Here is a 24862-nt window from a genome sequence, read left to right as displayed (position 1 = left end):
TAGTCATATAAAGTACTGCTATACTGAGGGACATTCTTGCTTTCCTACCTTTTGAGATTATATAACGAGAAGATGTGCGCTTTGTCAGTCTTTCACTGCTACACCTACAGAATTAATCACAAGGGTGTGAGTCTTCATTCTATTAATGTTACTCAATATTACCACTGATTTGCATCTAATGAATCATATTGCACCTCGTGATAAATCTATGATCATACTATGTGGTTTCCTAACTGAAGGATTGCTATTTGTTTATTGAGGATTTCTGAATCTTTGTTAATTAGGGATACTGGCTGGTAACTTTCCTAAAGTCCTTGCTCTGGCTTTGAGTATACTGATGGTCTTATAATTTTTCTTTGAGATTTGTTTCATTAGTTTTCTTCATGTTTGGTAGAATTCAGAGAAGCTATTTGGTCCAGATCATGTCTTTTTTCTCTTTTTTCTTTTTTTTTTGGGGGGGGGGCAAGTTCTAGATTACTGGCATCAAACTACTTTCTCATTACTGGTGTATTCAGACTGTCTATTTCTTCTTGATTTAGTGTTGATAGTTTCTATTTGTCTAGAAACATAACCACTTCTCTAGGTCATCTAACTTTACAATGTGTAGCTGTTTACAGTGCTTACTTATAATCCTTTCTATTAAGGTACAGAGCAGGATGCACGCTCCTTAGTGTGCGTTTTCTCTCATTATTATTATTTTCTCAGAGACACTGTTTTAATGATCCCTGTGTTGTATCTGCCACCTATCTTTTATGCCTTGTTGAAATTTGAGAATGCTGACTTCACTCCATACTTTTTCTTGTCCTTACAGTAGGCTCTGGGTTGTTGATCTGAAAGCTCTGGCTTTCTCAGGACCTGCTGCAGGTCTGGAGAAAGGGCTCTGCTGTGCTGCACAGGTGTGGCTATGCTGACTGACTTTTTTTTAATTTATTTTTTTTTCAAATCATAATTCATTCACACAGGGGTTATAAACACAGAAAGGCAGGATGTGGGGAAAGGGATGACACTGGAGTGTGGGAGTTCAGGGGGAATAGAGATATCTTTCAGAACAGGGTATCGGCTGGGTGAAGGTTCAGTGGACAAGTCACTATGACTCTGCCTATGACTCGCTTGTCCTTATCTAAGTTGGTATTTTTTTTCAATTTTTAATGACTTATTTATTTTATATATGTAAGTACACAGTAGCTGTCTCCAGACACACCAGATGAGGGCATCAGATCCCATTTCAGATGGTTGTGAGGCACCATGTGGTTGCTGGGAATTGAACTCAGGACCTTTGGAAGAATAGCTGGTGCTCTTAACCACTGAGCCATCTCTCCAGCCCCGCTGACTGACTTTTGAAGGTAGAATACAATGTTGTTGTTCCCCCTTTCATTCCCTCCAATCCTTTAGGTTATCACTTTTCACTTCTATGTCTCCTTTTGAATTTCTTTGATCACTAATTGCTTAGAAGTATTTTGATTTCCATATATTTATAAAGTTTCTATTTTCCTGTTGCTGATTGCTGGTTTTATACCAATGTGAACAGAAAACATTTTATATGACTTCAGTATTATTAAATTTGTTTAGACTTAATTTTGTGTTTTAACATACACTCTTTCTGGGAGAAAGTTTTCTATGTGTTTGACAATAACCCATATTTTGTTGCTGTTGTGAAGTATTTCATGCTTATGTCTCTTAGGTTCTTTGGTTCTATCGTGCTCTTCACGTCAGCTGTTTCCGTAACAGTCTTCCGTCTGGTTGATTTCTCCACTGTGAAAGCAGGGGGCTGCAATCTCCCAGAGATGGCTCTCTATTTTTTTTCCTTACTTCCACTAATATTTCTTTTGTGTACTTGGATCCTCCAATGCTGTGTACAAGGTTACACCATATTAATGAATTGGCTCCTTTTTGTTATACAATATGCATCTTTCTCCTGGATTTTATATTGACAGCAGAGTCACTCTTTCTCTCATGTGATTATCACTTACATGTAGAACCTTTTAAGTCTTTATCTTGCAATCCACATGTATCTTTAAAGCCAAAGGCATAGACTGTTCATCTGCACTGAATCACTACATAACAATAAGGTATCTAATTACGTTCTTTATGTCTTAAATTCCATTTGCCTTCCAGCCATCTTAGCTTTTTGTTTTTTAATATTTGAAGGCTCTGGCTCCACAGTAGTTCTACATGTTCATCTTTCAAGGTTGACATAGGTAATTAGGAGGCTCACAGCAGAGGAGAAGGGTAGGGCGCCTTTCCCGTGCTATGTTGGTGTGCTGTTACTCTTCGAAATTTTTCTAGAGGGAAGTGTAATCCAGGACTCAAAGATACCAATACTAAGCCATGCATGCTTGTTTGAATAGCAGAAACCCTGGGCAATTCAGGCTCCTCAGATAAGGCATTTATCAGTTCCCCGGAAACATTATCAGGAGACTTCAGTGAGCACAGTTTAGCGGCACAGCTTCCTCTACTCTCACCTAGGACTTTTTCACTGCTAAACCTTGACTACCTTCATCTCAAAATTCATTTGTACTTTCTAGGGCTCCTCCACTCTTGTACGGGACTTTTTCACTCCTATACCTTGACTAACCACCTAAATCCCCAAATGCAGTTATATTTCGTAGGGCTAACTCAGCTCTATGTCCCATGCCCTTTGCCCAGTGTTGTTCTGTGAAGAGAGACATCCAAGAGCTGGATCTGCCTTCTTCATCACATGGTATTCACATGCTGCTCACAGTTCTGTTACCTGTCTTAATTGATCCGACACTTGGAAATTAAACAAATTAGCAAGTCAAAATCTTCCTAACTGGGCAGGATACAGTTCATGAGGAGTAAAACACATCTTTTAGACATCCTTGGCAGTACTACTGAGATCATGAAATTACTCTGAGGGTCTCATGGGCACTTTAGAAACTGGTCATAGGGACCCAAATCACACTTCCCCAGCAATGATAGCAGGCCGTGGGTAGTGTCTGTGGACTGTGTATACAAAATTTTAGTTCTGTCTTTCCCTTTAGCTCGACATTCTTAGTCATATCAAGATCTATGAAAAACCTTAAAAATGAACCTTAAAAATGAGTGGGAGAACTGCTCTCATAGTCCTCCAAGAACAGGATCAAACACAGCCACTATACCCGATAACCATTGGTGCTTAGAGGTCCCCTGATTCAAACACAATTTCAACTACAATTTCAATGAAGGAAAAATGTAGAACTCTTGATGAAAAGCTCAAGAAAACTTGGCAATGTGATCAATTCCCTTTCAAATGAAAGATGTGATCCTGACAAACTCAGTAAAAGATGTTCTGTGGAATGAGTTGTTAGACTTCACCTTCAGAACGTCCTAACCGGGAACTTCTAAGACAGCAACAGCAAAGGCTGGGTAAGTTCCTTCCACCTCTGTATTATCTGGAAGATACTGAAGTTTGGCTTCATGATGGGGTAGTGGTGGGTCAGGTATATGGCCTGCTGAAAATGTAGCATAAGGTGCTCACCAAAGTCCTGCATAGAAAGTGCTCTGGGTCCAACCAGCACTGGTATGTATGGAGAAGGTGGCTGAGTGAATAGCCTGCCTTAAAGTGCTAGATCCTTTCCTACAGAGACAGAATCTGACAGGAACTCTGGGTCCTGTCCTCAGTCTACAAGCTAGCTAGACGTTCCAGCCAGGAAGCTGCCTGTAGCTCTTTGCTGGTTTAAGGACATTCCTTCTGAAGGGAAATGGAGAAGTAGATGGGGAGGGGGGAGGGAGATGAAGGCCTCGGGGAGGGGCAGAGGGAGAGAGGGAAAACTGTGGTTGGAATGTAATATATAAGACAATAAATTCATTTAGAGAATTAAAATAAAAGACATCTAGTCAGAGATAAAGCCAGCTAGCTACTTCCACTGCCCCTGCTGCTCTGTCAATTCGGCAATGCCGAGGTTGTGACGCAAGGGAAGAGAAGCACAGGAAAGCAGCTTTGAAAGCAAGCTGAGCAGTCTGAAGCCTCCCTGGACTCTTAGCTCTACTGATTTCCTTACCCTTTCATACCCTTGCTTCTCATCCGCACTACATTCAATCCCGTAAATAAAAACCTACCAATGCTCTGCTAACTACAAATCCTTTTGAACATCAGTACTCCTTTACGCTCAGTCTATGGACAGTCTCTTTGTGGAGTCGTGCACTCTCTTCCGCTTTTACACTAGTGTGGTGCTGAAGGCATGCATCCCATCTTAAGTAAAAGCAGACAGTCTACTGATAAACACAAGCTCTTGTTTTCTTATCACCAAGTAGCTTCATATGCAAATATGTGTCCCTTACCATATGCTTTCCAAATATTTTCATTTGGTCTATGGATCATAAATTACTTTCAGAGCATCTTTTAAACAGTAGGATGTTTTAACTTTAATAAAGAAGAATTCATCTATTTTCATTTCCATATTCATTCTGCTTTTCTACAAGTTTCTGTGATTTTCTAGGAGTGACATTTAAGTTCTCCTACATCGTTCCACAAGCTACTGAATACATTTCACAGACTTGACTTTGGTTGACTCATTATTTGCACTTAGGTATTTCCCAGCATTACTTGGGCCAGCCTGTACTGTTCTCATGTGTATTACTTAGCACCTATGTTAAAATTAATTAATCCTCATTAATTCAGTTGTGATACTGAACCACTTATGACATGAACACGCATGTGTGTCGATTGTTTCGGTCCCCAGCATTCTTTTCAGTGATCTTGGTATAAAGGCAAAGTCCAATTTCATACCATTCTAATTATGGTAGCTTTATAATTGGTAAAAAGAAAAAAAAAAGAAAAAAAGAAAAAAAAAGAGGTGATTTTAGACCTTTGATTTTCTTTAAAAAACAAACAAACAAACAAACAAACAAACAAACTACCTCAATATTCCAAAGCCTTAGCTTTTCTATATGAACTTTAGAACCAGCTTCTGGGCTTCTTCTGAAAACGCAATCCAGGAATACAACTGTCATGTCAATATGAAAGAAATGTGATGCATAATAATAAAGCTTATGTACCTGACGACATACACTTCTCCATGTATTTAAATGTATGTGTATAGCATTAAGTGCCCTAAAAGTGTTCTTCCTATGTCAGTATCCAGGCCAGTTTGCTACTGCATTTTCAGATCCAGTCTGGCAATCTTTGCTTCTTCATTAGATCCTAAGCTTGTCTGCATGTAATACCGTAAATACACTGACATGGCTGAACTTAAGTTTCTCATTATCTGTATGTTATATGGCTTTCTCTCTCTGTTCTTCTCATATCTGCTTCTGTTCAAATGACATAATTAGGTTCCACTTTACTTCTTGACTTGAATTTCTACCTATATTCCTGAGGGTTTTTTTTTGTCAACTGTTCCTCTGAATATTACAGTATGTTTTAAAAACTAATCCTCATTAATTCAGTTATGATACTGAACCACTTATGACGTAGTGCGAAGCCAAGACCAAGCTAGCCTCTATATGGTATTTATTATGATCTGTACATATACATATGTGCAATAAGCCAGACAATCCAATAATCCAGTGTTACCCATTTTGCTTTCCTATCATATCTTTCAGTTTAATGGAGAGATGAAAAACTAATAATCATTCATGTATTGGGAAGTATTTTTATTTTCCAGTAAGAGTTTAAGCCTGCTTCTGTAACATAGATTTTGTTCCTCTACTTATGATGTATATTTTTAAGGTGGAAGTTTTCTTTTTCTAAAGACTTGTTTATTTATGTATTTATGTATATGAATGCTTTGTTTGCATATACATCTGTACACAACAAGAGGGCATCAGATCTTATTGGGCAAGAGTTATAGGTAGTTGTGAGTTACAGATGGTTGTGAGCTACCACATGGGTGTTGGGAATTGAACTCAGGACCTCTGGAGACCAGCCAATGCTATGTCACCACTAAGCCATCCCTGTAATCTATATTCATCCCTGTAATCTATATTCTAACACTAATATTTTGATCAATTCAGGTATTAAATAGTAATCATGTCATTTTTGAAGGTATTTTATGTTTCATTTCACTTCTGTTAATTCTTAATTTTTCTCACTTACTCCTTTGAGGGACATATCCTGGTATATGGAGGTCTGAAGACAATTTGACTTTCAAGGAACAAAATGTCAGAGTATGTGGAAGTCTGAAGACAACTTGGACTTGGCATTCTCATTCTACATGTGGGTTCTAAAGACTGAGTTCAGGTGGACTGTCTCAGCAGAAAGAGCCTTTACTCACTGCACCACCTTGCTGGCCCCTTTAATAGTTAATTAAAAAAAAAAAACAGCATGATTTTAGCCATAGATAAAAACCCAGCTCTACAAAACATACAATAAGTACGTGTTCTCTGAATTGGTCTTAATCTCACGTGAAGCCATCTTCCAAAGCCACTTCCTAACATGGGTTTAATCACTTTGCATGGTCTGTCTGGAATGCCTTCTTGTGCTTCCCACTCTTCCTTGGCAGTGCTACAACAGTTCGCTTTTTTTTTTTTCCTCTGAACAATCATGTCTCCTTTCATGGCCATAAAAAATTCAGAATTCCATTCACTCTTCATGTGAAGCTAGGTACCTGGTCTGTGTATTCCTACAGCCCTCCCTGCTGGTCTCTCTAACAGCATGTACGAGTCAGCACTGTATGTGTGTGATGAACAGTTTGTACCCCACAACTGGTTCATTACAGAATGGTCTACGTCTCATTTACACATAACAAGTATGACAGGCACACAGTAGGTATATTCAGGGAGAAACAAATTGAATGACTATATACCAAAATATCTTCAGCTCACAAATTAATCTAAATTGCTAATTCTTACTGATTCATTATCATATGTATAGATATGGTCAAGATACATTTGTTTAATATTTGGAATGTGCCACATTCTACAGTCATTATTTGTTAATAGTGAAAAACAGAAAAATCATACACATAGCTTAAGCTAAATGGTAAATCTCATCTATTTTACTTATGAAAATAACATGACAACTCATTTTGGTGATTTTCACTGAAGTAATAATCTGGCTCATTCTGTTATGATAAAATCCAACTATACAAGGAACAGAGGTAGCAGGATATGTGATAACATACCAGAGATACCATGGCCCAACCAGTCTTGTTATAGATAAACTCCAAGTTGTTCCTCCTTAGATAAAGTAAACCACCAACCAGCGACACTAACAGGGCCAAAGCAATGGTGCCCGAGTAGTTGGGCGGCCGGAAAACTCGAATCTGCAAAAGACACAATGTAATTAAAAAACTGTAAAATAAATATTAATACTTTTCTTTTAATCACGTTCTAGTCATTGCTACCTTTAATTAATGTATAATTTTCCTTGAGAACTACATACAGTGAGTATATTTGGATCCTATTTACTCCCAGCTCCTCCCTTTAACCCCTGCCAGATCTGCCTCCAACATCCTGACCTCTATGTGCTGCTATCCTTGATGACCAGTTAACTCTCTTCTGTGCTATCCATACACTCCTGAGTTCGGGCCAGCCACTGAATCACATTTGACCTACAGCTTTCCTATCACTAACACAAATCCTTCAGGGAACTGACAGTCTATTCTTCCCACAGAGCTTTGATACTACGTTTACTGAGCTCTTACTGAATGGAAACACTTTGAACATCTTGGCTGTACAGAAAGACTCTCTTCCTTCTCTTCATATACTCAAGTCTATGCAAACCCTACATCTGAAACTCAGTCCAGAGCTGTTCTGGATCACACAACTAACCAACTCAACTAGCTCGCAATAGTGAGGTAAGGCGAGACAGATGTGAATCATATCAACTAGAGACTGTAAGTGTTACGTTCAATAAAGCTATTCAAACGTACCCCAGGAGTCTAACTTACCCACTTATGCATGTGAACTGCAATTCCGGTATTCACCCTAGTTGGCCTCTGACCTCTCCTTGGACACTCAGCTACAGCATACATGCAGAGACTTGCTTACATACACATTTTCAGGTATCTATGCTTTTATTACTCTTTCACAGATAACACAAAAGCTCCATGTTTAACTGAAGAATAGAGAGGCTGTTTTCAAAGTGCTCGTAGCACTATATATCCTCCAGGGGTGCAGAAATATTCCAATTATTCTACTTCACTGCAAACACTGATTATCAACGTACTATCTTTAGACACCCTACTGGGTATAAAGTATTCTCTCATTTTTGTTTGGGCTTATGTTTGCCTGCAATGTAATGATAAAAAACATTTTACTGTGTACTTATTGGGCATATGAATATTTTCTTTAAAGAAATGTTTATTCATATTAATTTTTAATTGAGACTTGATATTTTATTGATTTCATGAGCCACAGATATACCTAGATATGTGTGTGGGTCTTCAGAAAACATGATATGCACATACTTATTCTACTTTCTGCACTGTCAACTCACATCCATATTACTGTACTTTAACCTATAGAAGCTATTATTTACAAAGAGAGACAATTGGAACAAACTCCTGATTTTTAAATTTCAGATCTTGGTTCTGGTAACATTTTCTCTGGAAAGGAACAAGGATACTCTGAAGAAATGGTTAACTGAAATGTTAGGTTAAATACAGAGCAAAAACAAGAGGCTAGAGAAAATTAATGTACCAGAAAATAAGAGTATTTAAAAATAATTATGGAGCCATGACTCAGGGACCAAGAGCCTGGGGGAGAAAAGGGGGGATGGAACTCATATAGTCAAATCTCAGACAATTTTAGCACTCAGCTAATTAACAACAGCAATAAATTAGAAACAGGCATGACAGGAGAATTACTAGAGAGAAAAAGGTTATAACAAGTTCTAAAGTCAAGTGGCACTCCATACCTACCCTCTTCAAAAAAATCAAAATAAACAAACAAAAACAACGCGTGTGTGTGTGTGTGTGTGTGTGTGTGTGTGTGTGTGTGTGTAAGATATGCGTGTTTTTACAAGAGCTCGATGAGGTAAGAGAATGGTATCAGGGCTTCTGAACCTGGAGTTAGAGGTGACCATTGGCTGCCTGATATGGGTACTAATAAAAATCGAAGTCTACACTAGAGACCTTGCATGCAGACTGGGAGATGTCCAGATAAGAGACTGCCATAATCACCATCAGAGAGATTCCATTCAGCAACTGATGGAAACAGATGCAGAGACCCACAGCCAAACATTAGGTATAACTCAGTGGATTCTGTAGAAGAGGGGGAAGAAATGATTGTTGGGGCCAGAAGGGTCACAGGACATCACACGACAACCCCAAGAATGAACAAATCTGTACTCTTAGGGGCTCACTGAGACTGATCAATCAGGGAGCCTGCATGGACCTAATCTCGGCCCCCTGTATATATGTTACAGTTGTGTAGCTAGGTCTTCTTATGGGATTCCTAACCAAAGAAACAGGAGCTGTTTCTGAGGCTTCTACCTGCTTCTGGGACCCTTGTCCTCCTACTGGGTTCCCTCGCCCAGCCTCACTATGAGGGGGTGTGCAGAGTCTTACTGCAATTTGACAGGCCATGTTGGGTTGACATTCTCGGGAGGCCTGTCCGAGGAGGCAGAGGAGGGAAGCAGAGGAGGAGTGGATGGGGAGCAGGAGAAGGGAGGAGAAACTGTGGTCAGAATGTAATATATGAGAGAACAGTTTAAAACAAAAATACATGAACTGCAGTCCTTTGTAAGAACAGTAAGGGCTCTTATCCTCTATACCTCCTCTCTGATACAAATCTTAGTAGTTTCTGTAATGAATTAAATACCTTGACTGACATTAACCGAACATTGCACTTGTTAAACTGTGAGTTTTATAAAACTGTGAGTTTTGTTGGACAATACTTTAGTATAATCCTTGATGTCTCCCACCAACTAGATCAGACATTGTTGGTACATTATATTGTAAAATTTTTTTAAATGAACAAATTTAGGAAACAATTTATTTTCATCAAAGTATCATTAAAACCAATTATACAGGTGATAAAACCATGTAGGTGACAGGTATTATTATCATGAGACACTATCTCGTTTCAGAAAAATGTGTTTGTATCTTTTAGTAAAAATTCAGTGTTTATGAATAACTTTGAAAATAACTGGTTATATTTATGTGATATATAACTAACTATATGTAGTTATACAAGCTTACATATCTTATAATTTTATAAGCAGCTTTCTACACCTCATCATAAAATATATGTAAATAATTTTAGAAAATACCCATAAGCCCTCCACAAACAAATTAGTACTTACTATAAATTTGATTAATTTAATTCAGAATCTGTCTCAATCTATATACACAGTATTGCTTTAAAACAAAAGCCCAGATCACAGTGTCCATACTACTTTCTCACTGACATTGTACTTGTTAAACTATGAGTCTGTTCAATGTAAAAGTCTTAGTTTTAGACATCTGATTTGTTTCCAACGCTTTCCATTAAAGTCAGTACTGTTACATTCTTTCATGGCTATGAATCTGAATCATACTTAAGTTCAATTCCTAGAAGAGGCACTGTTTAGTTAAATTATGTAAGACAGACATGTGACACATGCTGTGTAAATGTTTAGAACAAGTGCCAGTCCCAGTGGTGTCACATGGTAGCAGGTATTTTTCCACAGCTCTTAATCTTTTCCAATGTATATAAGGCACACGCTTTAAAAACTTCTTGCTTCTTGGTTAGAATTTTCTTGATCATTAACAATATTAAACTATTTTCATTATCTTTTCCATTCCATAAATTATACTCTATTAATATACACTTTAGTGTTTGTTTAGAATATCAATTAATCATCATGTAACAATGCATCTGAACTGACTAACGAAATTTTAAGCTGCTAAGATCGGTTTTCTTGGACTGGAAATGGAGCTGACAGATCCCATTATTTCTGTTTTGTATTTCTAGGCACTTTGCATCGTCTTAATCATAAACGTCTAGAGAGACAAGGAATGAAAACCTAGTCAAAATACCGAACTGGGAGTGTGAATAGTCTGTTAAATGTGACAGTTCAGACTACATAGATCCTGGGTTCAATCCTCAGCCCAGCAGAAGACAAAGTCTTCTCTATGCAAGGAAAAAGAACAAAGTCCATAGATAAACTATAAAAAAACAAAAACCCTGCCACTTCATTAGAGCAGCCAAGCAAATGAAGTTAATTAACCTAGACATATATAAATGAACACACACACACACACACACAAACACACACACACAGTATTTACTATAGTGAAGAAGACCATACATACATGAACATCCGTCCTGTCGGCAATCCATTTTGCTAGCTGTTCAGCTGCAAATCCAATTCGTTGAAGGTCGAAAGTATCAGCTCTCTTGGGTCTGCCTTTTGAAGGAAAATGCATGAATGTGGGAGCAGAGTTCATGTTGAGCTGTAAAGCAAGTGATAAAATTCTAATTACAACAGCACCCCAACATTTAATATTATTCATCCAACATTTTATACATTTTTGTGTGAATTTAAGAAAATTTATTAGGAAAATCTGCATGGCTTTCTGAAGCTTAATTTCTATTTTTATTCATTTTGATGCACTATTAAGTGAACAGAATAGCTGAATTTGCTTAAGCTGCCTGAACTGTCACATTTAACAGACTATTCACACTCCCAGTTCGGTATTTTGACTAGGTTTTCATTCCTTGTCTCTCTAGACGTTTATGATTAAGACGATGCAAAGTGCCTAGAAATACAAAACAGAAATAATGGGATCTGTCAGCATGTGGATGACTCTGCTTCTTCAGCAGTCACTGGGACTGGGCAAGTAGGGGCACACTAAAAGACTGATTTCAAACACATTACCTGCAAATCCAATTTCCTATTCAAAATTTAAAGGCTATTCTTTTTAGTTAATGGTCAATAAGCAACAGAAAAAATTATTTTTGTTCTAAACAACTTGAATATAGCAAAAATAGGATAAATCTTTGATGCAGTCATGTTCTGTTCAAATTCTTAACTGTTTTAAAATGGCTAAGCACAGAATACTTTTCTACAGAAAATACCTGTTCAGAAAATACACTAAAAAACACTGCCATAGTCTAATGTTTATTAGCCACTTAATAGGATAATTTGACTTAGAAACTAACTACACTATCAATATATTAAATAGCTGCTGAGGATTACAATAAAAAGAACATAAAATAAAACGCAAAGAGATTAACTTAACAAGAATCAAAATCAAGTGTCATGTCAGATGGTAGCTGGCAACAGGTGAAGCCAAGGAGAACTATATTTACAGTCAACGCAAAACAGACCTGGCCCATAAACAAATGCTGACGGTGGCCGCTGTATTCAGAAAATAGCCCAAAGTAACTATAGATCATCAGACAGCTTAGCACAAAGAAAATCTGAATCCTAAAAGGCAGTATGTCTCTATCAACTGTTTCTCATGTGCACTACAGCAAATGCTATCAAATGCTCATTATTTACTGCCACAATATCTTAAGTACTCCTGGTAAAGAGGGAATGGTAGGTCTCCATTTGCCCTGGTTTCTCTGTTTATCCCCTTCATACCAAAAGCCATCATGTTAAATTTAAATTGCCACTGTTATAGTGAGGTGATTATGCCATGAGAGCTCTTCCTTGAGCTCTATCCCCAAGGAGAGCGTGTACAGTTTTTAAAAAGGCTGCTTCCCTCTTCATTCCTCCCTGCTCTGCTTCCCACAGCTATATAAGATGGCACTCTTCATATGCTGACATATTAGTGTCTGCTCTGTAGCTGCAAGCCAGTGCACTGGTAGCTGTATTTCCCTAAAAGGTAGCCAGAGATTGCCTTACTGTTTTTTATTTGCTTAGCCTAACTTTGTCCTCTTTCTGTACAATACAGATTTAGCCAAATTCTGCAAAAAAAAAAAAAAAAATGTAGTGTGAGGATGACAAATGCATGCTAATGTCATTATTAATTTATATACGATAGCAATTATTTTATAAAAATATATCAGGGATACAACTAAGTATCTTCACACATTATCATCTAATTCTAGTAATTTATACATGTTATTTTTCTTGTGTGCATACAGACATAGAGCACAGCATGATCATGAAATCTTCAAGTTGCTCAGCTATGAAGAAGTAAAGCTAGACTGTGACACTGGACCTTGTGCCCTCCGTACAACCATTCCATTCTAGCACAATGCTCACAACTTTCTTCTTTTGAAAACGACTTCTGAGTTTTATAAGTAATCTTAATAGAAACTTTGAAAAGTTCATTATAAAACAAAACCATTAAAACCTGTTCTTATGGTAAAAGTCTGACAAATTCTAACATATCACAACATATATCATACACCACATACCATATCATTAATATACTGTGTATGTCTGATATATGTATATGGACACACACACACACACACATGGTATGCACGTATCATACAGGAATTTCTCTGAATTGAAATAATACCTCCTGGTGTACAAAGAGAAGCTGCTCCTGTGACCTGAGCATTAAACAACCTTAAAAACCTGGAGAGCTAAAACTTAGAGGCCCCCAAAGGGCTTCCAGATGGTTATAGAAGCAGAAAGCAGCTGCTGGCAGAACAGGCTCTGGCAATAGAGCTGTTTGGAGGACACTGTCCAACCTGTCGAGCTGCCTGCAAGTCATGCAAAGAACTCAACGTTTGCAGCTGTCACGCATCATCACTCACCCATGTTGTAGCTTGGAGTACGTCACCTGTGCTCCTGTAAGCAAGTCCTCACCCATAGCCTATAAGTAACCCTATAAACACACTGACTCCCAAGCTGATTTTTATAGAATCCGTTTGGTCAGTCATCAGTTCCCTATCTGAAGTAGGGAATAGAGTTTGTTTTCATATTCCCCATAAAAGGCTCACACAATAGGATGACACAAAATATGTTTGTGTGGAAGGACGGTTATCTTATTCCACATCCTGATACATTATTGCTCTAAACAAGTGATAATCACAGCAACAATACCATGTCTGACAGGTTCCTTGAGAAGCAGCCCTAATGAATATGTATAAGGTACTCAGCAGGCACTGCTGGTCACAGAAGCAGTCATGATGCCACAACTAAGGAAGTATGCACTCTCTGTGATGACTAGCATCCTCATGCCTAAAGTCAAGCTTCCGTCTCCTGAGAAGACTGTGCATGTGAGTACATTACACAGCACAAATGCTGTTATACAAAGTAGGGAACGTAAACAAAAGAAGTTTATTTTCTGATATTTCTGGAGATGAAATTCCAAGATCAAGGTGAATGGCAGGGCTGAATTTCTGGGGAAGCTCCTCTTCCTAGCATACATGAGACCTGAAACCGTCTTATTCCTGCGTTTCCAACTGCCTGTCTCTCAGCACATGTCTTTCTGTTATTTCTTCCTCATAGGAGGAAAAAAGTGATTTGTGACTCATCCTTGGACCCTCTTTAATTCTCTGTCTCACACACGGTCACAGGTGATTTATAGCTTCAACACTGGCATCTGTGGGAGAGATCTAGGCCATAACAAAAAGAAAAAACTTCTGATAAATACAGGATATTTTACAGATAAAATTCTATCTGTGGAAGAAGCAAGTAGAGCTAAGTGGGGAAAATGTATGCTACAGAAGCATGAGGTCCTCAGCTCAGACCACCTGCATCCATATGTGGTGCCACACACACACAGCTGTAGCCCCAGCACCGAGACTGGGATGCAGACACGTTGATTCCATAAGTCAGCTGGCCAGCTAACCACACCAAATTTCCAATATCCAGGGTCAGAGAAAAACCCTATCTCAAAAACAAACACCAAACAGGATCAGGAAGTCTCAGCGGAAGAAGGCACTCCCTACACAACCCAGGCAACCTGAGTTTAATGTACCACTCAAACAAAGGCATGAAGAGGTGAAAGCACAGAACTGCCTCCCTCCACAACACAGTTCTCTGACACCACCATGGAAGACATGGCATGTATACTAACACATACATCATGCACACGTGTTCATACAATGATGCACACATACCCACATTCACATATGTACACACACATCACACACACATACATTAAATAAATAAGTTGCACTTAATACTATATGAAATGCCATAAGACTGTGTGAAATATGACCTATCCAATATGTAATATCAAATTAAAATTAATGCATGTGTTTGGCCACTCTATGATAAAAAAGCACATTTCCTTCAAATAGAAAGTGTTTTTACTATAATAAATTGACAAAAGATATATAATGATGAGGCTAGCAAAGTCTCTAAATTTTAACTCTATTTTAACCACAACAGTAAGTTGTATTTTATCATGTAATCAAAATTTTATCAAAAATAACTCAGTTATGCATTTAGAAATAACATATAGAGTTTTTACCTGTTGAAAAACATCTGTCCCTTCATCATAGTCCACCATTCCAAAAAACAGTTTGTTGCAAAAAGCAGATGAATAACGCCAGGAATTAGCCAGGATTTGATATTCTTCGTTAGCCTGCCTGGAACAGATAATGGAGCAGAACAGAAATTTTAGTATGCAATGACCAGTGTCATTGCTAGAACAGGCAACTAACTCTAGGATAGAGTCAACCAATGACTGTATAGATCATCATCTCACTAGGACTTGGATGAACTGCAAACTACACTGCTGTACACATAAGATCAACAAACACTTTTTAAAAAGAAGTATATCAAACTACAAGTGAACTCGCCATCAACAGTGTAACTTGCTACACAGCCACACTCATATGCACACTGAATTGCTTCTATTATTTTAAATCAATCTGTGTAGATTAAGTTTACAGTATAGGTTATAAATGTTTCTAAATACCGGAACTTAATACTAAAGAGGGGTTGATTATGTCAAAGCAGAAGAATTGGTGTGCTTACTAATTTTTATATCATAAATCAAATAATCCAGAAACATCTATATTTAAGGCATAGAAAACACAATAATTTCACCTGTATTTTTAAGTGTCCATTAAATGGAACTTAAAGTAATAAATATTGTTAAGTCTAATATGAGCCAATTTATTACTAAAATCAATTTACTATATGAATATTATAATAGCTACACACACGGGTCCATCAAATTCTAAAAAATATATAAGGAAGCAATAATAACAATCTCTGTCCACCAGACTGTAAATAGTGGATGTAGGATCCATGATGAAACAAAGTGTATCATTCAGTATTTTGTTAAAAAAACATTGTTATAAAAATCAAACAGGAAAATGTACAATCATTAAGGACTGGCATTCCTGTGATAATGACATCTATAAAATGAAAATGCACCAACATAAAATATGAGAAGCCGGAATAAAATCGTATTTCTGATTTTCTATGCAAAATGCACCAATATAAAATATGAGAAGCCGGAATAAAATAATATTTCTGATTTTCTATCATTTGTTAGAACATAACAGCTTATAATGAAATGTTCTAAAACAAAGATATCGTATTTTCTTATATTATAAGGTGATCCAGGCATATCAGAGTCTATCAAATATGCATATATGTAATAATTAATTCAATCCACAAATCTCTGACTTGGAAAACAATGTGCAAATGACAAATGCAAAATCCCTGACTTCAACAAGCTTTCCTTAAAGAGAGAAAGATCTTACACAAACACAAACTATCAGGTAAATTCAAGTTCTCTGGAGCCTTTTAAAAATCTGTTAAAAACCCATGAATCATAGGTGAGCTCCCTCTGCTGTGACGTTGTTACTCTACTGCCATTTTACTTTTTTGATTTCCTAGTAATCACTTGTAATTCCATTACAAAATCCTACGCACAAAATTCTCCACACCAGAGCCACGCCCATACCAAGTTTGGTCTACTTCACGAAAATGCCACAGTCACTCCTACAAGGTACATCAAATATTTTGTTTAGATTTCTCTCTCTTTCTTCAAAAGTCAGTACAAAACCTGCCACTTCTGTTGAATGGCACCCCAAGTCTACACTTGTAATACTTGCTGGTGCCACTGACTGCAACAGAGACCCTCAGCTAAAGTACAGAAGGATTTACTGGAAGTACATTAGCTGTTCTATGTGGAAGTACAGATTGTCCACTGTTTAGAACCTGGAAGGTTCCCCACTAATGGTGATGAATAATACGCTGTCCTTCCTCATCAGTAAATCATAAATACTTTTAAAGATGAATTTTCCACATTAGAGACTCTCAATTCTGGTATGTGAATGGCAACTGAGATTTATTATATTTGATTTACGGCCCTTGGGGGAACAACATTCACCTTCTAATCTACCACACTATAAAAATAATATAATTTTTCTCATTTATGCTCATTTCAATGAAATGATAACTTGGTTTACTTTATTGCTATAAAACATAACTACACCATACAACTGGGGAAAGGACAATGTGGTAACGTAGCAGAGACATCACGACCCAGTCTTGTTACAGATCTACTCTAAGCTGTACTATCTTAAATAGAGCCAACCGTCAACAAGAGGAACTGAGCTAAGGCCATCTATGCTACGTGGCCAATGAATATCATTTATGACTCTAAACATTATAATAAATAAATCACTGAGAGACATGTTGATGCCAGTTTTATAGGCAAATGTGGACTTGAGAATATAACGATATTTATACTTAGTATTTTAAGTAGTTGTTGCAGTAACAAAGAAATACAGGTAACACTGTCTACCTGAAGAGACCACAGAAAGAAACAGATGTGCATGCAATGACAGCACAAAAATATGAACCAAAGTCTTAGCTGTGCCTTATACTTGCACACATAAAATGGGAGAAAATGGACTGGAACCATGGCTGCCTGGAAAGATGCAGAAAAAAAAAATCAGGCCTGTCCTAATGACTCAATTTATGAACAAATCCAGCAGGGAAAGACAGAAAGACAAGTTAGTCTCAAATGTTTCTGTGTTCAAGAGAATCGAGGCTTCATATCAGACAAAAGGAAAAAAAGACTAAGAGAAATAGGAGTGTGGCTTCCTTCTATAAACAGCAGGCAGCTTCAGAGTTTTTAAAAAGAAGTACATTTGCAAAGCACCATTTGCACTGTCTGACAACCACATGTCTGAGGGAGAGTGAGATTATGATAAATGTCTGGAGCCCATTCGAGATGGTCAAGTTGGGAAAACATAAGTTACTAATATATAATCATGTGACCTATTTTGAATACACACTTCTTTAGAATCTAGAAGGCCAAAGCATCCAACTAAAATTTCTGTGAAAGCTTAGTTAGTTTTGATTGTAGACTTCATACAGAATAGATTCAGCTGGGAAGGCAATCTCAGTAAGTAATTACTAGATGAGTGGTTTTGTAGGCATGCTTGTGAAGGGTTTACGTATTCAGGCTAACGAAGATAGGCAGACTCACCCTCAATGTGAGCAGCACCGTTTCCTGGACTGGGCCCAGGGCTGATGAAAAGGGAAGTGTCCTAATCACTGTCCTATTGCTGTGAAGAGACTCCATGATCAAGCAAGGTATAGAAAGCATTTAATTGGAGGCTTGTTTAGTTTCAAAGAGTTTTAATCCATGATCATCGTGGCAAGAAGCAAACTAGCATGGCTGTAGCTGAGAACTTTATGTTGATTCACAAGCAACAGGAGTGGGGGTGGGTATGGGAAGAGAGAGAAACTGGGCACAGGGTTTTGAAGATTCAAAGTCCACTTCTAGTGACACACCTCCTCCAAGTCACACTTCCTAACCCTTCCCAAATAGTTCACCATCTAAGGACTCAGCATGCAAGCATGAACATGCAAGCACAGGAGCCTATGGGAACCATTCTCACTCAAACCACAAGAGACTGCCTTCTGCATGGCATCCTGGCATTCAAGTGCTTTCTGCTTTTGACTTTTATACAAAGTAACAAGCTGCTTCAGGATCATGCTGCCTTGTAATCCCCACAAGGGTGCAGAATAGTCTCAAATTGTGAAGTGACCCCTTTCTGGCTTGTCATCAGAGCATTGTATCACAGCAATAGGAAAAAAATACTAACACAAAGCTTTGGAAATATTTCTACTTTAAAGAAAGGATTTCATGAAAGTCAAAGCACATTACAATTGCCGAGCTCAAATACAAAACTTTGAGCAAAGTTCATATTGGCAAAACAAATGGATGCTTTCTCCCACTTGAATGTACTCAGCAACAATAGGGCCAATGAGCAAATCTATCTCTAAAACAAAACTAAATTAAACATGCTTTAGAAATATGTATTATTAAAAAAAGAAATATGTATTATTAATGCTATCTATTCAAAATACAAGTAATGTATCAGAAATAAGTGTGCTCAATGATATAAAACCTATTATCCCCTGTACCCACCAATATTCTAACTTAACAGGGAATTTAAAAATCTAACAACAAAAAAAAAAGAAAGAAAATAAAGGAAGGAAGGAAGGAAGGGAGGGTGGGAGGGAGGGAGGGAGGGAGGGAGGGAGGGAGGGAGGAAGGAAGGAAGGAAGGAAGGAAGGAAGGAAGGAAGGAAGGAAGGAAGGAAGGAAATCAATCAAGTAGAGCCTATTATGTTTGTCAACTTGTACTAAGAGCACACACATATAGTGTTCCTGGTGATCAACACTATTGAGGCCTCGCTGTCATTCAAAATTCAAAGCAGAAACCACAAACACCAGGAGCACACAAATAAATAACTACATTGTTAAACGCGTCTTCTTTCTGGAGTGGAGGGATCCGGCAAAAATGAATGTTCCAAGCCCAGGTAAGGAAGGAGCACATGAAATGTTCTAGTATGTACATACAGAGCCTGAAGAGGGCACTCAAGCTGCATGAGAAGAATCCAGTGTTGTTCGGAAATAACCATGGGGCACTGTTCTGTTAAATCTCTTGTATTAAATTTTCTCCATTTTTTATTAAAGAACAAGAAAAAAAATCACTTAATTCAAATGCTATAATTTTTTACATTATACTCTTTCTTAAAGGTTATGTAGAACTAAAAAGGATTATTAACTCATCTATAATTCTATATATTTAATACATTTCCTAAGATGAATGTAATTTTTATCTTTAAAGCATTTTAAAGGAATGTTTTAAAAAGTAGTCTCTCTTCATAACATTAGATTCATATTAAGAATATGTCTTTATAGTTATGCATTTATGATGAATTACATATATATAAACATATATTACCTAGTTACTTCAGAGTATGTCTTCATAGAAGCTCAAATAATTCCAACAGACAGGGATTTGCACAGATTTGATGCCAACTTGCCTACTGAAGAAGCTTCTGGTGTTATGAATGGGAGAGTGAGAAAACAATAAACAGCATCTTTTAAAGCTTCTAACTTTTCTGGTTGTGCTAAGCTGACCAGAGTGTTAGCCTGTGCCTCACTAACTAATACAGCCATGTTAATGGGAATATTTACTCTCTGGTGGCAGCGCCAAGGTTTTACTCCATCACGGGCTGACTACACATTACTTTGGACCTGAGGACAAGAAGAGTAAGATAATGGCAGGAACATGTGAAGAGGTTGTTCTCCTCAAGGTGGCCAGAAGCATAGTCCAGAAAGTGGAGGGGGTAAGTCAAGGCATACTTTGAAGGCCAAATTCTTAGTGACATATTTTCTTCAATTAAGCCAACTGCTACAATCCCATCAACTACCTATACAACCTTTGAATCCAGCAATAGATTAATCTGTTCATGAAATCTCGGCTGTTGTAATCCAGTCACTTCTTCCCCTGAGCCAAGCTCTAAACACTGCTTGCATGGTCTAAACACTACACAAGGTCTTTTCTAACAAGCATGCCAAACAGGAAAGGTTTGCATGTTAGTCACTATGTCAGTGCCAACTCTGCATTTCTTGTATATCTGTGTTGTCTTCCTTTATTAAATAAACAGTGAAAACAACAGTAAAAATTTTGATTCAAATATGTATATATCGTAAACCAAAAATATATAAAAATATAATGTGTACATAACTATGAGTAGTGCAAACAGCTGAGTAACACAGAAATGCTTAAATGTGGATGCTGAGATGAGTAACATACAGGTAGCAAAGAAACAAATTGACATACCACTCACTCACCGAGCAATCTTTTTAAAGACCATATGCTTAATTCTGAGAAAGATTACATATAAAGTGAAAGTAGTAATGAAGATTACAAAATGACTAAAGCAAGAGATGAATTATTTTGATGTCTGAAAGAAGAAATAGTTACTTGTCTCATGATACCTCAATACCTTCTAGAAACACAGTATTTAAAATATGGGTAGAAAACAGTCAGCGAATAAGTCAAAACGAATACAAATTTTAATGATAACATACCCACTGTGATTGCTAATCTTATTAACTTCAGTGCATGGAAAGATGCTTAAATAGCTAGTAAACATACTTCAAGATGAATTTGTATTCCCATTAAATATGCTTAGAGAATAGATCAAGGCAGGCGTGATGGCACACACCTTTAATCCCAGTACTCTGGAAGTAGAGCTAGGAGGTTCACTAGGAATTCAGGGCAGCCTGGCCTACTTAATGAATTCTCGGACAGCTAAGTCTACATAGTGAGATCCTGTCTCAAGAAACAAACTAAAAGAGGAAGATGCATCCTGAATGAGTTGTACTATCCCAAAGACCAGGGACCAGAACAGAATAAAAGAAGCAGGAAGAAGCAGGAAGCCCATGAGCATCCTTCCTGCCTTCTGGGTCCCCTGCCACCATAACAGGAGCTGTGTGCTCTGCCACACTCTTTCTGCCATCAGCCAAGATACTCTTCTCAAATATCTGTCACATAAACAAACAGGCTAGCTAACAGAATTAGTACTTGAGGAGCAAATCCAACTGTGGCATGGTGATTGCTGAGTAATTTAAGCCAAATTTACAGTGATAATTTTCAAAATTATCTACAAAAGATTTCTTGTGTCCAACTGATAGATATGTCTGGTTTTGCTTTAGGATAAGGCTTTGATACACATACTGATTTTAGCCTTGTTCATAGGAGAAATGTCAACAGAAATGAAACAACTTACCTGTGTCTCACAGTAAGAAATAACTGCAACAAGAAGAACTCAATCTCAATTGGAGAGAGGTTGTAACTACATCTTTGGCTATAAGTATAAAAACATGTTTTCGATTCCATTCTGAGAGCCACCCTCAGAACACATCAGAAATCAGTGGTTTTTAATACAACTCCATCAAGCCCATGTCATGTTGTTAGCTAAGAATTTGGAATAGTCAGTTTTGCAATGTATTTGTGTGCAATATGTATTTTTACTCCAATTTTCCAATTACTTATACACAGAAATAGCAAGAAAGTAGCATAACGGAGTGCTTAGGGAAAGGAAGGCTTTTTACATGAGCCAGTGTGGGTTGCAGCCTCAGAGGTCAAAGAGTTTAGTCTATGTTCAAAGCAAAATCAGTGTACAGAAGTATACCTTACCGCAAATAAACACTAAACTCCAACACTAACACCTACCAAGAGCTGAGAGAGCAGTCACACACTGTAGGCAGCATTTGAGCCTCAAGATCTGGACTTGAGTATAAGCTTTATAGTTCTTGATGAACAAACCTAGATAAAATGTTATCCCCCTGCACAACAACAAGTGAGGGTTGAGGGTTGCTAGGAGGTGACAGAAAGCATGATAAGGCATGACACATGCCTAGGTAAGTGACAAAGGCTTGCTCTGCCAACAACCAGCTTAAAAGCTGATGTTTCACATTGCTTCGGCAGTTCCTTCTCCTTTCACTCTCTGTGCTGGATCCAAAAGTCTTCAGTTCCCCTCCATAAGCCAACTTTACCAGTGGCAGGGTGTTTCAATGTGTGCTTTTGTCCATCTCCTCAACTTTCTATACCTAGAGGGCACACATGACACAGCATACACTAGAACATATCAAATAACCAATACATAAGAGCATGTAAGCATGGCATATTAATTTCCAGATATTCTGTATATCTTAGTAACTCCTCAATCCCTTTCCAAATATGGCTTTTGATTATCCAAATTAATAATCATTAATCAAAATCTCTCTGCCTTCTTTCTTGATACTTAAGAGTTTAGGTAAATATCAGTTTAAGAAATGTGTATCTGTCAAGAGTCCAGAATATCAAGTGTGTTCTGAGATGAAAAACTGCAGTCAGATGTGTCTGATCATGGTTCTTTCCAATATCCAACTAAAGACTTAACATCTCAACTATCAGTAACTATAAATGTGGTTAAAAGAAAAATTACCATCTCAGGAAATTAATTTTGTACTACTATAGTAATACCAAATCCCACAGTGAACACTACAAAGTTTATGAATAAAATTTTATTCTCTCATTTCTATGCAATATTCTTAGGTAGGGAAATTAATTTTTTAATGTTGTTACATTAAAGTTTAAATAAAAACTACATTGACTATTAAAACATATAAGCTAGCATGGTGATGCACAATGTTAATCCCAACACTCAACTAAGGAGGCAGAGGCAGGCAGGTATCTGTGAGTTTGAGGCCAGACTAGTCTACATTGAGGAAGGCAGGAACAGGCGAATCTCTTTGAGTTCAAGGTCACCCTGGTCCACATAAAAGCTTCCTGGACTACACACAGTGAGACCCTGTTTCAAAAAACCAAAAACCAAAATGAACAAAACAAAACAAAAAAACTAAACAACAAAGGCAAAAACAAAACAAAAAAAAACAAAACATAACTTGCTATCAAAAATACTAATAAACAGTTCATATTTTTCTGCACTGGGAATCACCAAAACAGCGACACATTAATTTGCTAAATGATTTGACAAATCCAGGACACAGCATAGCCACAGAAAGAATTTATTTATTCATTTATTTATTTATTTATTTATTTATTCATTCACTTCAGCAAATATGATACAGAAAAAAATTGGCAAAGGAGAAAAGGAAGGGTGACTGAAACAAAGTTTGAAGTATACAAAATACTGGGTTTCCTAGAACGCCCCCTTGTAATGTGAGAGGACCTCCTTTACTGTAGAGCTGTGGCACCAGGTTAGTGCTACCAGGGAGATCATTACAGATTCACTTCTGAGAGATGGTCAGTGAGACACACAGTCTACTACTACAACTCAAACAAATCCTGAGTCCCAGAAGGGCTTCAAGCAGACAGTATTAGTCACTTTCTTTTTACAGCCTCGGAACAGTGAGCTGTCTTTAGCACTTAAGGAATGGAATTATGACATAACCAAACAGCAAACTTTGTGAGCTTGTCTTATCTAAAGAAAGCAATTTCTTCTCTGTCTACCTTTGTTATGATTCTAACAGATAAAAGGAGTAACTCAACATTTACACCATATCTTCCCAATAGAGACAACAATCTACCAAAAAAGGAATGGACAATAAAAGCCAACACTGGGGAACCAAGATTCTTATAAATTTAAATTAAATTACTTATATAGTAAGGCTAAGAAAATAGAATATTACTAAGTGTGTTAATTAATACAACTTAAACTTATAGAAATCAAAGATAGATGCTTAAGTATGGTGTATTATTAAGAGTATCTATAGCTTTAGAGATAAAAATGTAGAACCTTCAGTCTTTACTTTGAATTTTGACAGCAGCTACCAGGACTTTACTTTTAAGAGAAATCACATCACAAGCAGCAGAGAGAAGTAATAAACCACTCTTCTAGTCTATTTATTTCTATAATGGTTACATAAATTTTTCAACATTGAAACTTATTTTATTACCAATATAATCTCTATCATTTCATTTAATAAAATTCTTCTAGGCACAAAAGTTCACAAAGCCTTGAGTTCCAACCCACCATTCCCATGTTCACCATCATTACCACCACCATTTTGCCATAATAATCTCTACAAAGTGTTTTCAGATTGATGTTCAGATTTCAAGTTTATCTCCAAGGAATAAAACTAAAAATTGAAAATTACATAGCATTGTGAAATCATAAGTCAACAAAAAGTTTCTAAAATTCTTTACACTACAAAACCATAAATAAAATGATTTATCGTAGTAAAGAAAATGCCATACAGATTGCATATGACCACTCTCAAAGGGAAAAGAGGACAAAG

At 37.2% G+C, this 24862-nt stretch overlaps 1 protein-coding gene across 1 annotated transcript in view; it reads right to left on the bottom strand.

Annotated features, from left to right (window-relative positions):
- The window catches only part of Tusc3 (tumor suppressor candidate 3), a 157705-nt gene that overhangs the window by 61692 nt on the left and 71151 nt on the right, over positions 1–24862 (bottom strand). Inside the window, exons 3-5 of the mRNA XM_028768237.1 lie at positions 15255–15372; positions 11181–11321; positions 7065–7205 (exon numbers count right to left, since the gene is read on the bottom strand). Coding sequence (XP_028624070.1) covers positions 7065–7205; positions 11181–11321; positions 15255–15372 — 400 coding nt within the window. The remainder of the gene's footprint in view (positions 1–7064; positions 7206–11180; positions 11322–15254; positions 15373–24862) is intronic.

The sequence above is a fragment of the Grammomys surdaster genome, unplaced genomic scaffold, assembly GCF_004785775.1.
Source record: "Grammomys surdaster isolate TR1022 unplaced genomic scaffold, NIH_TR_1.0 185, whole genome shotgun sequence".
In the NCBI taxonomy this organism is placed as follows: Eukaryota; Metazoa; Chordata; class Mammalia; order Rodentia; family Muridae; genus Grammomys; species Grammomys surdaster.
Note: the sequence above shows the minus strand (reverse complement) of the source record. Positions and strands in the feature narration are given on the sequence as shown.